At 37.3% G+C, this 17,016-nt stretch overlaps 1 protein-coding gene across 2 annotated transcripts in view; it reads right to left on the bottom strand.

Annotated features, from left to right (window-relative positions):
- Positions 1 to 2,981: 2,981 nt before the first annotated feature.
- CYP7A1 (cytochrome P450 family 7 subfamily A member 1) overlaps positions 2,982 to 17,016 on the bottom strand; it is a 47,668-nt gene continuing 33,633 nt past the window's right edge. The window contains exons 2-7 of one of the 2 annotated variants that reach the window (XM_082720316.1): positions 12,247 to 12,363; positions 10,336 to 10,576; positions 8,936 to 9,513; positions 7,160 to 7,290; positions 5,585 to 5,760; positions 2,982 to 4,786 (exon numbers count right to left, since the gene is read on the bottom strand). In XM_082720316.1, the coding sequence (XP_082576442.1) occupies positions 4,487 to 4,786; positions 5,585 to 5,760; positions 7,160 to 7,290; positions 8,936 to 9,513; positions 10,336 to 10,576; positions 12,247 to 12,326 (1,506 nt within the window). In that variant the 5' untranslated portion in view covers positions 12,327 to 12,363 and the 3' untranslated portion in view covers positions 2,982 to 4,486. Of the gene's footprint in view, positions 4,787 to 5,584; positions 5,761 to 7,159; positions 7,291 to 8,935; positions 9,514 to 10,335; positions 10,577 to 12,246; positions 12,413 to 17,016 lie in introns of those variants that run through there. The other variant, XM_082720315.1, reaches the window with a different exon arrangement.

Below are 17,016 nucleotides of genomic sequence, written 5' to 3'. Positions count from 1 at the left end.
TGCTTCCCCTTCTCCCTCTGCTGCTTCTGTCTGTTCATGCTCTCTCCCTCCCTCAAATAAATAAATAAAATTTAAAAAAAAAAGGAAAATATTTATAAATGAAAGGCCTAATTAAAATCACTCTTAAAGTCAGCTTTCTTGGTAAAAGGCAAATGCGGCAAAGTGAACAATTGGTGGATCTGGATGAAAGTGGAGGTTGGTCTCTATGCTCCTCTAACCTGTTTCTCGGTGCTTGAAATTTTGCAAAATAGCACATCAGGGAGGGGATCATCTTTTCTCCTGTAACCGCTCCCATCTCTCAGAAACTCACACACACTCACCATTCTTTTTTTATTTTTAATTTTTATTTTATTTTTTTAATTTTTTATTTTTTAATAAACATATATTTTTATCCCCAGGGGCACAGGTCTGCGAATCACCAGGTTTACACACTTCACAGCACTCACCACAGCACATACCCTCCCCAACTCACCATTCTTAAAACTGTCATTCTTTAATCCAGAGTTAATTGGTTCTAGAACTGCCAATTCTAGATGCCAAGGGGCACCTATTTTCCAATTAACTTGACAGCAGATGGCTGGATAATGTGGTTCCTTAGCAAATGGGGTTGAGGATACCAAAAATCGTATACTTTTTTCTTTTTTCTTTTTTTAAGATTTTATTTATGTATTTCAAAGAGAAAAAGAGAGCAGGGGGAGCAAGAGCAGCAGCAGGCTCCCTGCTGAGCAGTGAGCCAGATGTGGGGCTCCATCCCAGGACCCTTGAATCATGACCTGAGCTGAAGGCAGACGCTTAATGCACTGAGCCACCCAGGTGCCCCATTGTATACTTTTTTTTTTCAGATAAAGGTGGGAATTTTATAAAAATATGGTAATGTTAAAGTTTATGAATGTTTTAATTTTATTCTATTCTAATTTAAAATGATTTTCTATTCTACTTTTTCTCTATTTTTCTATTATGTATAGTTCTATAGATAAAGAAATGGACTTTGTGGAGTCTATGGAACCTACTGCCTCTAGCTTGGAGACTGAGGTCCTTAATGTTCAGTGTATACTGGTTAATTCAGTGACTACAGTATTTGCTGTACAAACAGGAGATTTCCAGACCCAAGCCTGCTCTATCCCTTGCTGTGCACCCTTTTTAACAAAATGGCTTCGCTTTCACTGGATGCCAGTTTCTAGCTAAAATGAGAGCTTAGAATAGAAGAACCTGAATAGTCTGCGATCCTCTGATACATCAGTGCTGTTATCTCTGTGTCACTTTCTACGCCCAAGTCTCCAAATTGGGATAAGTCAAGGTGATGGGAGAAGGGCTGGTGAGTATGATATTGGCATTCACTTACCTGCTAATGAGATGATGGCTGAAGCCTTAATTTCAACCACCTCAAAAACATCTAACACTGATCCTGGGAGGAACTTCCTGAGACTCCGCAGTGAGCAAGTCTAAGCTATTGGCGAGGCAAAGGAATGCCTTCCATCATGGAGGACAGCATCCTTTAACATAGGGACATTGAATGTGATGACACAGTAGCTCCTCACAGGCTCATAGTTGGAGTCGGCAAAGAGGGGTCCCCAGCATCCTAGCAACGCTGGATCCACTGAGCATGGCCAAGTGGTGCTCCCAAACAGTGGAGGTTTTAGGACAGAAATGACATCATGGATTTTGTTTACTGTGGCTTACCCTCCATGACCTGAGTTTAAAAAGACAAACTGTCACTTTGACGTGCCACCAAGTGAAAAAATGATGGCTCTGGAGTAGGAAAAACTTGGATTCCAATACTCTGCCACTTGCCAGCACTATAACCTTGGTGCAGTGACCTTAACCTTTCCAGAGTTCCCTCTCTCTCCTCTGTAATATAGGGGTGATAGAACAAGCACCCCACAGAACTCCTACGAGGATCCAAAGAAATCGTGCAAGGAAAGTGTTCAAGCTTAGATCTGGACCACAGTAACCCTTGGATACATTTAGCCTTTGACATATCTCTTTTAGGCTTTACAACCTAATGTGTATTTGAAGCTTTACAAACACATGGTCTCTGCTGCAACTATTCAGCTCTGCAACTCCATTGCAAGAGCAGCCCCAGACACGAACACAAAATGCATTGGCTCCACATCCCCATAAAACTTCACTTGTGGTTGGGGAAAATCTGAATTTCATGTAATTTTCATATGTCATCAAATATTTTTTTTATTTTCTTGCAACCTCCTTTTCTCTCTCTGCCTGCATCTCTGCCTACTTGTGATCTCTCTCTCTCGATTCTCTCTCTCTGTCAAATAAATAAATGAATAATCAAAAAAAATTTTTTTAAAGAGGGGGAAGCCTGGGTGGCTCAGTGGGTTAAGCATCTGCCTTTGGCTCAGGTCATGATTTCAGGGTCCTGGGATCAAGCCCTGCATCAGGAGCTCTGCTAGACAGGGAGCCTGCTTCTTTCTCTCTGCCTGCCTCTCTGCCTACTTGTGATCTCTCTCTCTTTGTCAAATAAATAAATAAATAATCTTTGATTTTCTTGCAACCCTTTAAAGATGTAAAAACCATTCTTAGATTTCAGTCCATCAAAAAAAAAAAAAAAAAAACAGGTGGAGAGGCACCTCTGGCCCACAGTCGTGACCAATCGCTGACCCCTGCTCTACAAGAAAAAAGATGCAGAAAGATGTATAGACCCGTCCACTATGCTATCAAATATATTAGGGAACTGCAATTAGAAATTTAGTTGAAAACAATTTGTTATAAGACAGAATTTCGTTCATCTTGTACCATATCTAAATAAGTTTACTTTTCTTAATATATAAAATAACCTACATAACCTACAGTAATATTGAATAGCCAGATTAAAAAATCTTCAATGGCTTGTATGCAATATGGTGGAGATTTTTGAGTGAATGACTATTTTACTTTTTCTAAGAGATGATTAATGAACAAAACTGTTGCAGCTTGTTACTAGGTGAATGTTTTAAACATTCTGATGATGTAAGAACTTAAAATTACACACATTCATACTTTTATTTCTGAAAAGTGAATCATTTCAAAATTATCTAAATGTTACAATATTTTCTCAGTATTTGTAGACAAGAGAAAAGGGAAATATAATTTACATATAAATACATATATAAGAGGCACCTGAGTGGCTCAGTCAACAGTCGGACTCTTGATTTCAGCTCAGATTGTGATCTCAGGGTCATGAGATCGAGCCGCAGGTCCAGCTCTACTGGGTATGGAGGCTTTGAGATTCTCTCTCTCCCTCCCTTTCTGCCCCTCCCCCGCAACTCCATGCATGGGTGTGCTCTCTCTCTCTCAAAAGAATATATACATAGAAAAGTATCAATAAAAGTGGCATAAATGGTAAGTCCAATGTTTAAAATATTTTACCAAAGGAATGTTGTGAGCAGTAGTTAAACACTACTATCTAGCCTTCAATTATTTTTTTAATGAACTCTTTGTATGTTTTATATCCAAGGCTTTCAAATGGTGATTTTCATTGCTTTCATTTTAAAAGCTATCACAGGAGAGCTACATTCTCTTCATTGATGCATGCTTAGTAGTACCAGAAAAACTGCCTTCTCTGAAAAAATCTGTTTAGTATGGAATCTAATGAAAATATAGATGAGATAGTTGAAACCTGACACAGACATTAGAGTTTCCAGCAAAAATACATTAAAGCATGAAGAGAAAATATTAAAACCTCCTTTAGTATTTTCAGGACACCAAGGTCACCATTTTGAAAGCCCTAATACTGCCTACAGGGAAAGCCAAAAAATGTTTTCTTTTGATTAAAAAGCATGATAAAATCATTTAATATATCTTTTATAATATACATCTACATTTGACTGTGATGGGGAGCATGTCAGGTGTGGATTTGGTTGTACTAAGAGCACATTCCCATATGGTTAGATAGTTACGGACTTCGGGCTATGCCTACTCACCCTTTTTTTAAAAAATAATGCTCTAAACTTCCTGCTATCTTTAGAGAGGCATGAAACTATCACAGGTGCTGGACAATATAAGGTTTATGTTCTAAAAAAGAAAAGAAAAATATATTCTATAGCTAGTCAAAAAATCATGTGGTTTCACTAAAACGTGAATTTGTACCTTTTTCATAATTATTGGGTTGTTTTTATAAAAATAAAGCTGTTTCCTTAGGAAAAAAAAAAAAAGAAAAGAACCTTTTGCCAATTGGAATATCTTCATTGTGGAAAAAAAAAAAGACATTTTCCTCTGAAAATAATTTCAGTGCCTGGCTAGATGAACATTCACTGACCTATTCAAATGAAAACGTATCATTGTCCTTCTAGAAACAAGGGTTTTTCACTAGCACAGTCTGAGATAGCATCTGGAAACTGCCACCAAAATGTTTAGATTCAGAAGCAAGCATCCAAGTATGGAGCTGGACCACGCTGACTCAGTGCCACCATTGCCAAAGGCGACTGTCCATGATGGTGTTCTGCAGGCTGGTAACATCATCTCATGTCCTCTGCTTCCAACCATATGTTCACAAATGTTTGAATTTATATTTAAACTCAATATCATTTAATGGTGGTAAAACGCCCAAGCCTGCACGGGATTGGTCCAAAGGGGGACATTTAACCTGGCTGTCCACAAGCTCCAGTTCAAAATAGGAAAGCATCAGAATCAAAAACTGTTTGATTTCCTGGACAGCAAATATTCTTCCCGGACAAATTGTTGCTCCTGACCCAAAGGGCATGTAGTAATACTTTAACTTTACTCCGTTACTATAGAAGGTGGTCTTTGTCTTCCCATTTTCATCAAGATATCGATCGTATTTAAAGGTCTGCAATAAAAATACAAAGAGAACACAACTATAAGCTAGTTCCAAAGGAATTTATCTGTTTCTTGACCTGGATGCTCCAAAGAATAATTTTCCTTTTTAATCCAATCTAATGGCAATTTAGCAAATTTCCCATCTCTACTCAGAAATTAATAAGGAATAGGAACTTAACAAGAACTGAGGGGAACATAAAAGGCTTTATTATACCTTCCATCCTGCCTGGGGGACTATTTCCTCCATTAGGGCAAAACAAGAAGGAAGAGTTCAGATTAGAAACTAGAAGAGACATATATATTAGCCTCTAATTTCCTGGATTTGGGAGCAGGCAGTTATTAAGGGAAATGATAACAGCTTTGTTATCATGATCGTAAACATAATCTAGCAGAGCTGATGCAATGACAAATATCAGAAATTGTAAAGTTCAGACCATCATCCAATTTTTCCAAAATTTATGAATATTGCACAAAAGTAAATAGACAATGCCTACGGCTTCAGTGGTTAAAATCAATTCTGCAATAGTAAATGTCCTCATTATTTTAAAAATTTATTTATTTATTTTAGAGAGAGAGAGTACATCTTTGGTGGGGAAGTGCAGAGGGAGAGGGAGCGACGTAATCTTAAGCAGACTCCCAACCGAGCACAGAGCCCAACATGTGGGGCTCCATCTCATGACCCGTGAGATCATGACCTGAGTCCAATGTGTAAGCGACTAAGCCACCCAGGTGCCCTGGTAAATTTCCTCTTTATTTCCATCTGGGTGAACATCACCTGGATATTGAGTTTTGATGAACAGTCACTTACCAAAGGGTCTGGGTAGATTTCTGGATCGAAATGCATCAACTGTGGGTAAAGAGCTATGATGTCATCTTTGCGGATGTTATAGGAACTGTCCTGGAGGTGCAAAGTGAAGTCCTCTTTGGCAGTCCGGATGTTCAGGGAGGCACTGGAAAGCCTCAGAGACTCCTTGATGATGCTATCTAAATATTTTTAAAGGACAAAACGAGGAGGAGGAGAAAAGGAAGAACAAATCAATTATTTAAAGACCTCCTAATATGGAGTCTGAAATACTGCTAAGAGCGTATGACACAAGAACAAACTTGTGAACAAACTAGGGGAAGCTGGCCAGATAAAACTTTCCCATTTTATTTTTTTTCTGTTGCCACTACGCTGTAATCAGTGATTCACTTGTGTCTGAAAGTCATTTTTACCTGACAATCTGAGTTTATAGTAATCATTTCATAAAGATATAATCTTTTTGATCATCAATGACAACTAGACTTTTATAACTTTACGGAAAAATAATCTTATTTCTACATGACACTAGACATCTAATACAATTGGAGAAATCAGTAAATCACTTATGTGAATTATTCAAAGTTTATTGCTTCTGAGATTTAATATACTGATATCATTTTCATACAGAAATGTTTTTCCAGACGTTTAATGCCACTTCAGTTCAGTGTTTCCAAGACCCCATTTTCATGATTATGCCCCCTGATGGTGTATGATAATGCCCTACTGTCTGGTAAAGATGTAAAGGGGCAAAAAGAACCACCCTGCAAATAGCTGAAATAAGCAGATACAATGAGACGGTCTCGCCCGACCTTCCAGCTTCTAACATTTTAGCGGTCGTGTTTTAGGTGATCATCATATGACCGTGTGTAAAATCATAACATGTTAGCCATTTCTTTTACAAATGAGAAAAGCAAGTCCTCCCAAAATGAGTGACATGTCTGGGGTCTTCCGTGGTGGGCAGAACCCAACCTAGAACATATGCTTCTGGCCTCACGGTCCCTTCCACTAAGACCTGCTGCTTCTAACAACATGCATGAGGCTCTTTCCTCAAGAGAGAAGTCGCAAAACAAAAAGAAAACTCTATATCACTATAAAAATAGAGTACTTTTGTATTTCTGTAAAACATAGAGATGCAAAAATAAGAAATGCAAAATAACCATCTATCTCACCACTCAACCCATACAGCAAATCATGGTGTCTTGATGGTACTTTTTCCTCCTTTATTTCATGAAAATGAGTAATATGCTCCCATTAATCATAACATCCGTGGTAAGGATAATAATAATAAAGAAGACAGAATAGGGCAGGGCAGAGAAACAGTTGAGAGGGTAAGGTCAGGAAGCCCACATTAACTCTGTATCTGGTTTCACCATTCCATCCCATGTATGAACTTAACCTTTCTGTGTCAATTTCCTGATCTGTTCTATAGAAACTAGTCACCAGTCATAGGATTGTGGTGAGGATCATACAGGACAATGCATAGGAAATACTTCGCTTAATGCCTACAGGTAAGTGCTTAATAGATATTGACGATTACTATTTGTGGAACACAGGAAATGAATTGTAACATAGTAAGCATACCTAACACAGGCATGTCATTCAGTTGCATTTGATTCAAACAAATAGGACTGCCGTCAAAGCTGATTTTCTGGCCAGCGTTTTCTAGTGTTTTATTCACTTCTTCAGTAGCAGCTTTCATTGCTTCAGGGCTCCTAGCAAAAGTGGAGAAAAGAAGAGATGTACAGAAAACAAAAGATCACCAAAAGATCAGCAAATGGATAGAAGTTTGCCCCTTCTTTTAACTAGGCGGTCAAGATACCAGAGAAGGTGGGAGAAGGACGTTCCCAATTACTTTTTACTCCTTTTAAAATTGTGTTAAGTCCTTGGCTATTAGCAAAAATTGTTGCCTTAAAAGATTTTGGGGGAAAAAAAGGATTTTACAACACAAAAGTAAAACTTTGGCCATATTTTATAAATAAATGAGTCTAATAAGGATTAAATGGTCAAATTCATCATATACATAGCAGTTGAGAAGGAAAATTGCATGTGAGATAACAATTATAAAGGATTAGCTTACTTGCAAGTGGATATCAAAATTTACTCTTAAAACCCATACCATGATTTCATGTAGAACAACAGATTTTCCTTTCTTATATTGTTCTAGCACTTTAACTTGTAAAACAAATGTTTAGTGCGTTTTAGTGCACGGACATTTACTGGATCCTTAGTGCCATGGGGAGGGATTTATATAACATGACTGCAGTAAATTCAGTCTCAGAAATGTTCACTGATAGGTGTATGTGTGACTGTCATAAAAGGGCTACTGTTTGTAATACTACACTGATGTCATAGCCTTACTGAAAATATATGAATTTATTCTGGATGGAGGTCTCTCAAGTAAAAACTTGGGAAGACATTTAATATTTGAGACAGATTAGTATTGGGTTTTTATATCTGATATTGTTTCTAATTTTTTTTTTTTTTTGAGAGAGAGAGAGAGAGAGCACACACGCACAAATGCATGAGTGGCAGAGAGGGGCAGTGGAAGAATCTTGAGCAGGCTCCATGCTCAGGGTAGAGCCTGATGTGACGCTGGCTCCCCTAAATACTTGTTATATTAAAGACATAAAAACTATCAGCCGTCATTGGAAATTTGGCATTCCCAATGCTACAGAGTAGTAATTTTGTCTCCATGTGAGACTAACCATGAAATTTAACCAAAATAATCCAATAAACCATTTGAACGTCAAATTTCCAAAACATTAACACTTTGGAACACAATCATGTTATGTAAAGTAAATGCTGCATACAGAGTTTTTGTTGCATACATTTAAAAGGTAAAATCGAGCCAAAGCCCATCAATAATAATCAGTAGGATTGATCCGTAGCTATCATAGTTGGTCAAAGAAACACTAAGACAGAATTAATGGGGTAGAAACAAACTGTTAATACACAAACAACTAAGGCGTAGGCACTGCTCTCTCTCTGTCCGTGAGCCAGAATCACTTAAAATACATTTTTATGATTATGAAGACAGAATTCACCAATTTAAGTAGGCATGTCATGAGGAACAGCCTGGGGATTTCACGCCCAGGTGGCCCGAACTGACCCTATGCAGTGCATTCTTTCCCCCTGGAAAGGTCTCTGCTTTCACAAGATGTGTGTCCGAGGCACGGTTGCTTATAGTTTTGTGAGGACTGGATGAACTGATACTTGTTAAACATTTATAAAGTAAATGTCACCTTCTTGATCGATAGCATGATAAAATACCGTGACTTTTTTTTTTTTTTTAGTTAAAATAGTAGCTTTTCTACTTTCAATTAAAATAAAGAAATAAATGGATAAATTGCTAGTTACCTAATCATTTGAAATAAGCTCCAGAAAGTCGCCGGAATGGTGTTTGCTTGGGACGCCCAGAGGAGAGCAAGGTGTGTCTTAGCCTTGTCCATGTCGTCTAAGGTGGAAAGCATGTCATTCAGAAACCTGACCAGTTCTGAGATACGGTCTCTCTTTCCGAGGTTCTCATGCCTCAAGCCCTCTGCCAGCTTTTCCCTAGCATGATGTGCGGTCTTGAACACATGAATAGGGAGGCCTGCTACCAGAGCAGGAAAGATTTTGTCAAATTCCTTGAAGTGGTCAAGGTTATTCAGAATGAGTCCTTTTTGTGCATCTTGCCCTGTAAGATCTTTGCCAAAGAGAGTTAAATACCCAGCTTCAAACATCACTTGGTAGCAGAAGGAATACATCCCTTCCGTCACCCAGGCAGACATCTTTGATTTAGATACCAGCGGACGTCTCATGACAAGTTGGAGGTTCTCCATCATGGCTTCTGTGAGGGAATTCAAGCCATCGCCCTGCAGGGTTTTGATGAAAGTTTTATTTATATTATCAGTGGTATTTCCATCACTTGGGTCAATGCTTCTGTGCCCAAATGCCTGATGACAAATGAAATGTGTGAAAAGAAGAGATTAAACTAGATGTAGTGCTAGAAAATGGCTGAAAAACAGATTAGATACTTTCATAATTCTCTACTTGTTAAAAACAGGACAGGAGGGAAATTGGCCTTTGCACATACAAGTTCATAGCACTTTCCAAATAAATGGCTAAATCCTACCCTTCCTGGAAGACCAAGTTGAAATTCCAGCTCTTTAGGGAAATGTCCCTCAACCATGCAAGTTGCCCATTTTTTATTTTTCTTATGCTACTGAATCTACTGGCACGTTAATTTGGTATTAATCCGTATTTGTCTGAATCATCAGTTCTCTTCTATGCTTTTTGCTAAGCGATGCCAAAATATCCGGTCACTTGCTTAACAAAATTAAGCTATTGTGTGGCAAAAATGTGGTAAAACAATTGTTCAGTGATCACTTTTCACCACATGTGCTCTGGGAATTATGTAGATAACGGACACGGAGATAACTAACATGTCAGTTATGTAGATAACTGACATGGCTGACACTAAGGCGTTTGTACCTGTCTTACTGATACAGCACCATCGGGCTCAGTAAAATATTTCATTTTTATTTCATCCCAGGTGATTAAAAAATGACAAATCTATACCTATGTTGACTTTTGAAATGATTATTACCAAGAGGTTCTGTCTAATTGGATTCATTGTATTTCTAAGAATCTCCATGGAAGGGTAACTCTCTTCAGTATCTCTATTTTTAAGTCTAAGAACATCAAAAGGCTAAATAGACTGACATACTAAAAAATAGAAAACAAGCAGAATGCTGTATAAATGGGAAACTGGTTACCTTTGCAGAAGTACTGAAGTGAAACTTTTTCCAATCCAAGTATTTTCCATGGCACAACACCTTCTGGTATGACAAGGGATTTGTGATGAAGTGAACATAATTTCCCATCAATCTGCAGGTGAAAACGTGACCATGTTTCCTTTGATTTGCTCTCAGGAACTCAAGAGGATTGGCACCAAATTTCAGAGCACATCCCAGGTACGGAATCAGCCCATTCTCCAGAGGTGGTTCACCCATTTGTCTGTAAGACACAAACATATGATGAGAATGGGAAATTACGAATTTTTTTTATTTACACCTGATTTAAACTTTTACTACTGACTTAAAATTTCAAAACTCTACAGTTATAGGTAGTTCTCTTGTTGATGGGACCCTGCTCTTCTACTAAAATAATGGGTTATATTAACCTAGAGACATGATATGTTGGTAAAAATGATTGCTAAATCCATCCATCCATGCATTCCACAAACACTTATTGGATGTCCACTGTATTGATAGTCACTTTTTCCAGTGATGAGGTTAAAGGATCAACAAGACTAACAAGATTCTGCCTCTCAGTACAGATGAAGCTACATTCCAGTGTTCATATTTTTCCTAAACATCATTTGCCTGAGTCTCTCAAAATGTTTTATTTTATTGTTTTCTTTAAAGATATAGAATACTGAATTGCAGAGAAGATGGCAAAATTGAAGTTTTCAAAATCTTCATAGTTTAAAGATATTATTATTCTGTGATGATTCTTAAAGATAAGAAGAATTTTATTTGAGAAATTAGTTTATTTTAAAATGAAATTAGGTAAGATAAATATTGACAGGATCACCAACTGTGATTCAACACTCTTTCATGCTATTTGATGTTTCTTTTTTTATTGAAGTATAGTTGACACACAGTCTTTCATGCTATTTTAAGTGTTTTTATTAAAGAATATTAATTTTCCATCATAAACTGATATCCCTCTTGACAGAACTACTTAGCATAAAATAATTATGTTCATTTTATGAGTTCAAAGATAAGTAAGGTTAACTAAAACTAGAAATTATTAAGCCTGAATTAAAATACCTTAAAGCACATGCATACTCACACACACGCACCCACACACACACACACCAACTTGTGAACAAGAGACAACACATAGAATTCTACATAGCTAAAGATATGCTGTGGGTAATTTTATCTTTTGGAGATTGACATAACAGAACACTGACATAACCCTCCCCAAGATACTCTTTGAGCCAATCAGAAGGTAAATAAATATGGCTATGTATATTACCCTATTTGTATTTCTTGTCTTCTTGAACCAATTATAAATAAATGACATATAAATAGAAGTGATGTTATCTAAATTTAGTAGTTGCCCAATTTACCATAGTTGATTATCATTAATAAGAAGGTAATAGAATGACCAATGCAGGCTCTGTGCTCTTGTCCAAACCTAGGCTGAGACTATACAGTGCACAAGAACTAGCTGAGAAGAGAACATGCATTTAGTCAGAGCATCTATTTAATCCTCATGCTAGAAAGAAACTTTTTCCAATGCAGATCCCACTTACCACTTGTAACCTTACTAACCCAGACTTCTTCTTTATATCCACCCAGAAACATACACAGAGAATAAAATTTTCTTATAAAATTTCTGTCACCTATGTTTAACAAGTTTGTACATTTTTGCATGACCATGGGTATGTCAATACTAGAAGGGAAGCATGGTCATTCAATCTTTTGTTAGATGTAATAAGATGCCTTTTCGAATTTTTAAATCATATTTTAAATTTAAAGTTCTTTTGGTTAATAAAAGGAAGAAAATGCTAGTGAGCATAAGTACAGAACACCCGATTTATTATATAACAATGAAGGTAAAAGAACTTTAAATGAATGAACTAATATGCGGCTTAAAGATAAAACTTTCCTTACCTTCTCCTCATTCCAAGAATAAGCCATAAACAACAGCACACTGCTACAACAATCCCCCAGATCAAAGATATGGTCATCATTTTGCAAATCTAATGCAAAACTTCTGAGGAGGAGAGTCTGTGATTAGAAAGGTAAGGATGTCACTGAATAGAGACTCCAGCTAGACTTATATAAGGTAAGATCCTACATTTGAGTGACCAAAGCAAACAATTAACCATTTGTTCATCCTATTAGAAAAAAAAAAATAAATAACTGGCCTTGAACTAAGTCCACAGGTATCAGAAGAGGTTCCAAAACAATCAGAGACCTGCAATACTTGATAAGTTGAAGGTCTCTCAAACAGATGCTGACTTAACATTCAGATCTGGTAACAACAGCTAATTTTGCAAGTTTAGTTTCATGCTTATGAAAAGGACAAAACATAAAATGTTCAAGGTGAACATATCAAATAGCAATGTAAAATATAATAATCTGAAGAAAAATAAGCATATGTTATTGTCAAGCTAGTGGCTGGATCTTGTTACCTTTTGAAGAAGAAATCAATTTAAATGATTAACAAGAGATATGGCGGTCAAGTTCAAAGGAAAGAGAACTGGGTGAAAAGTTTCTGCTGCTTCATGTTTCAGAGCTTTTACAAAATCATAGATATTTTACTATATATAGTAACACACTACTTACCTAACACTCTTAAGAAAGTATCCCATGTAAGTTGATCTTCCAATTAAAGTGTTTATTTTAAGCATCACAATTTTATCAACCATTTTTGCTAATTGAAAATGTTTATTAATTTTTCTAATTGTTAAAGTAACACAATGTCCTTTCAAATCATTTAGGACAAAGTGAAACGTATCTTGGTAGAAAGTGAAAGTCAATTTATAATTAACCTCCACTACTACTCTTCACTCAGAAGCAATAACTGTTAACTATATGGTATGTATCTTTCTGAATTTAATTTCAGTGTACTCATATACATTACTTGAGCATCTATTCTGTGCCAAGAAATCTTCAAAAGTATTCTGGTTATGGGTGTTAACAAAATGGATGGATTTCCTACTATAATGGAGACTATTTCAATAGAGAGATATTAGAGTGTGTTATGAATAAAACAAAATGTGGTGTAGAGAGTACTGGGGATGAGAGCAACTTTAGATATGGTATTCAGGGAAGAGCTCCCTGAGGAGGCGACATTGAAGATCTGAATGACAAGAAATGATTAATCAAGTGAAAATCAGAAGGAAGAGAATTCTAAGGAGAGGGAACACCACATGCAAAGGTCCCGAGTCAAGCATGAGCTTAGTGTGTCTAAGAACCAGAATGAAAGTAAGATAGATCAGAGCAGAGGCACTAAGGGGCAATTTGGTTAAGGTATAAAGACAAGAACTAATTCAGATACAGTGATGCTTTAGAGTTAGTAGAGACAGATTTTGGAAGGCAACAGGTCAAAATACAAGCTTTAGTCTGTAGATTGCTGTGTGTTGTCAAGTTGACCTGGAACATAAAAGAGTCTGAAGCTGGCAAGAAAAATCAGATTGGAAATAGAAATCTCGAGTCTTCAGTTTTTGGATGGTATTGAAAGCCAAAAGACCTTGTAAGATCACCAAGGAAGAAAATAAGTCCAACACCAGGCCACAAAGTACTCCAATTATTGAGGTCAGTCAGAGAGCAGGAAAAGAGAAGATAGGTAAGGAAGAACCAAGAAGAAACCCAAGAAAATGTGGTGCCATAAGAAGCAAGAGGAGAATGCACTTGAAGTTGAGAATGAACTGCATCACATGCTACTTTGAGGTCAAGAAAGATAACAAAGAAACTTGGATTTGACAATATGGATATAGTTGGTGAGTCTCACATAAACACACAGAGATGGGTTATATTGGATACTTTTTTTTTGTTTTATAACATTAAAAAATAAATGCCACATTATGGACATTTCCTGTGTGTGTGAGAGAGATTCTTTATGTATGTATATGTCTCTTCACATTTAATATGTGTATAATCTCCCATTGACTAAATCAGTTAACTGATTCCCTACCGATAGACATTTGGTTTGTTCCTGGATTTGGGCCATAGAATTCATAGAATAATCTCGTGTTTTTTTTGCCTCCTTAAGCAGAGACCACAAATCTTTATGTGTTTTGTGATTTATATAATTATTAATATCATTGTATGGCAATACATAGATTTCTCAATAAACGGTTTTTTTTAGGGTTTTGTACACATTATATATATTTAGAATGATGTGTTTTGTTTTGTTTTGTTTTTTTTAAAGATTTTATTTATTTATTTGAAAGACGGAGATCACAAGTAGGCAGAGAGGCAGGCAGAGAGAGAGAGAGAGAGGGAAGCAGGCTTCCTGCGGAGCAGGGAGCCCGATGCGGGGCTCGATCCCAGGACCCTGAGATCATGACCCGAGCCAAAGGCAGCAGCCCAAACCACTGAGCCACCCAGGCGCCCCTGATGTGCTTTTTTTGAATTACTGTTTTTCTCTATGACTCTGCAGGCTAAATTTTACATACCGGATATCACAGTTAGAGAAAGCACCAAACTAATATCTGAACAATTTAACCCTTTAGAGTCACCTCTCAAACAAACAAATGAAAACAAACAAAACACCTAAAGGAAAGGGGACGTGGGATCTCTAAATATCATCTTGCAACCTCCTGTGAATCCATAATTACGTCAAAATTAAAAATTTTCAAATGGTACAAGAGAAATACGTTTGTAACCCTGGGAAAACTTCCTTAGGTTTTTGTGTCAGAACCCTACAGACTACTTTCAAATACAGCCTGGTTAGTATTTATCTCTATTTTCCTTACCCTGATCTATCCCTTTAACGTCTTCACTTACTATTCATCTTCTGTACAACAAAAGCCCAGGAAACTCACACACAGTTTCCTTCAGCCGGCTGAAGGAAAGCAATGACTTGAATATCAATGTTCCTATTTTTTTCTTGTAATATATGGTTTATGTGTTCCTTTTGAGGATGTCACTTCTTACTGCTGTCACATGTCCGCATAGGGATCCATTACACTCCTAATATGCTTCTAATCTGATAAGTGGGATTGTGGATAGATGCTTATTACAGTTGTCAAAACTATTAGTAGGCTTCATGGAAGTACGTAAAGGATTTCCTGGTGAGACAAGGGTGTAAATCTTCATGCATGGATTTTAGGACATCTCAGGGTGCTCAGAGAGTATCAGGTGTTAAATAAATGCTAGCTGAGGTGGAAGGTCCTTTTCTCGCTTGTTTATTCTCCACTACGTGTCAAAATGTGAAATTTGTTTTCTCTTGCTCCCCTTCTCTCTCTCCACAATCAGACACTCACTCTCACACACACACACATATACACCCATACACACCCATACTCACACTGAGCACCTACTCCTTGTGTTGGGCACTGCAGCAATACTGGGGACACAGTGGTAAATGAGACAGCCATGAACCCTGACCCTGTGGGGCTTCCACTGCAGTGGGGGAAAGAGTAAGTACCCCGATCCACAAAGAAGGATGTTCTCCTTGCCAGAAGGCCCAGCAGGATAATTGAGTTTTATCTAAATGCTCTAATCCTCCCATTGCCTGTCAATTTCCTCTTTTAGAGAGTAGCATAGACTACATGCTCACTGATGTGCAGGAAACCCTTGTTCTGAACCTCAGAGAAAGGAGGGCCTGAGTCCAAGGCTCCATCACCATGAACAGATGTATACAAAACAAGCAGACAAGCAGAAAGCAATAAAGAACAACTAGAACTACCAGCTTCTGTAGACTGATGACACATTTAAGTGCAGTAAACATCATTTACATAGAACTTACACATCACTACGATTGCTTTAAATAAAATGAGATACTAATGTGGCCAAACAGTTGAGTTCAATAAGTTGTTTTCCAGAATTTACAAGTCAGACAAGATTGCTTCAATTAATGCAATGCTTTGCATTTGTTTCAAGAGCATTGCTGGACTCCATCCATGGACTAAAAATGCACATCAGTTTCCTAATTCAGGGCATCAGTGGGAGATAAAAATGGAATGAGGTGGTGAAATTTTTTACGATTAATTTGGGGCTTTTACAATAAGCATTTAGGAAACATACCTGTTCACATTTGACCCACATCATCTATTCTCTTTTTAGAAAATAAAAATCCCAATTATGTTATGGCAGATATAGAGTATCTGATTCTCAAATATGGTTTTGAACCTTAAACACATGGTGTTGAGGTTGCAAATGTTTAATACATACACATGTATCCATTGAACAAATACAGTTTCACAAGACTAGAGAATAAAAGGTGTTAAGTCCTGTCTCAGAGATTCACGATGTTTTCACATTAGTTTTAAAGTTTTTACTTTTTAAAAGCTTCTGACATATACTTTCCTACTTGAATAATCAGCTCAGTTGGTCATGGCAAGTATTTTAACTATTTTGAAGATGAGAAAAGTGTCACCTGGGCCCCTGGATTTTCCTCTGCCTCTCCCCTCCACCTTTCTCCTGTGCTCACTCTCTCTTTCTCAAATAAAAATATTGGGGCGCCTGGGTGACTCAGTGGGTTAAATCCTCTGCTTTCAGCTCAGGTCATGATCTCAGGGTCCTGGGATTGAGCCCCGCATCAGGCTCTCTGCTTGGCAGGGAACCTGCTTCCCCCACCCCCTGCCTGCCGCTCTGCCTACTTGTGATCTCTGTCTGTCAAATAAATAAATAAAATCTTTTAAAAATATATTAAAAATAAAGATGAGGATAGGGACATCTGGATAGCTCAGTTGGTTAAGCATCTGCCTC

The sequence above is a fragment of the Mustela nivalis genome (assembly GCF_964662115.1).
Source record: "Mustela nivalis genome assembly, chromosome: 2".
Taxonomy (NCBI): Eukaryota; Metazoa; Chordata; class Mammalia; order Carnivora; family Mustelidae; genus Mustela; species Mustela nivalis.
This window is presented reverse-complemented; position numbering and strand designations above follow the sequence as displayed.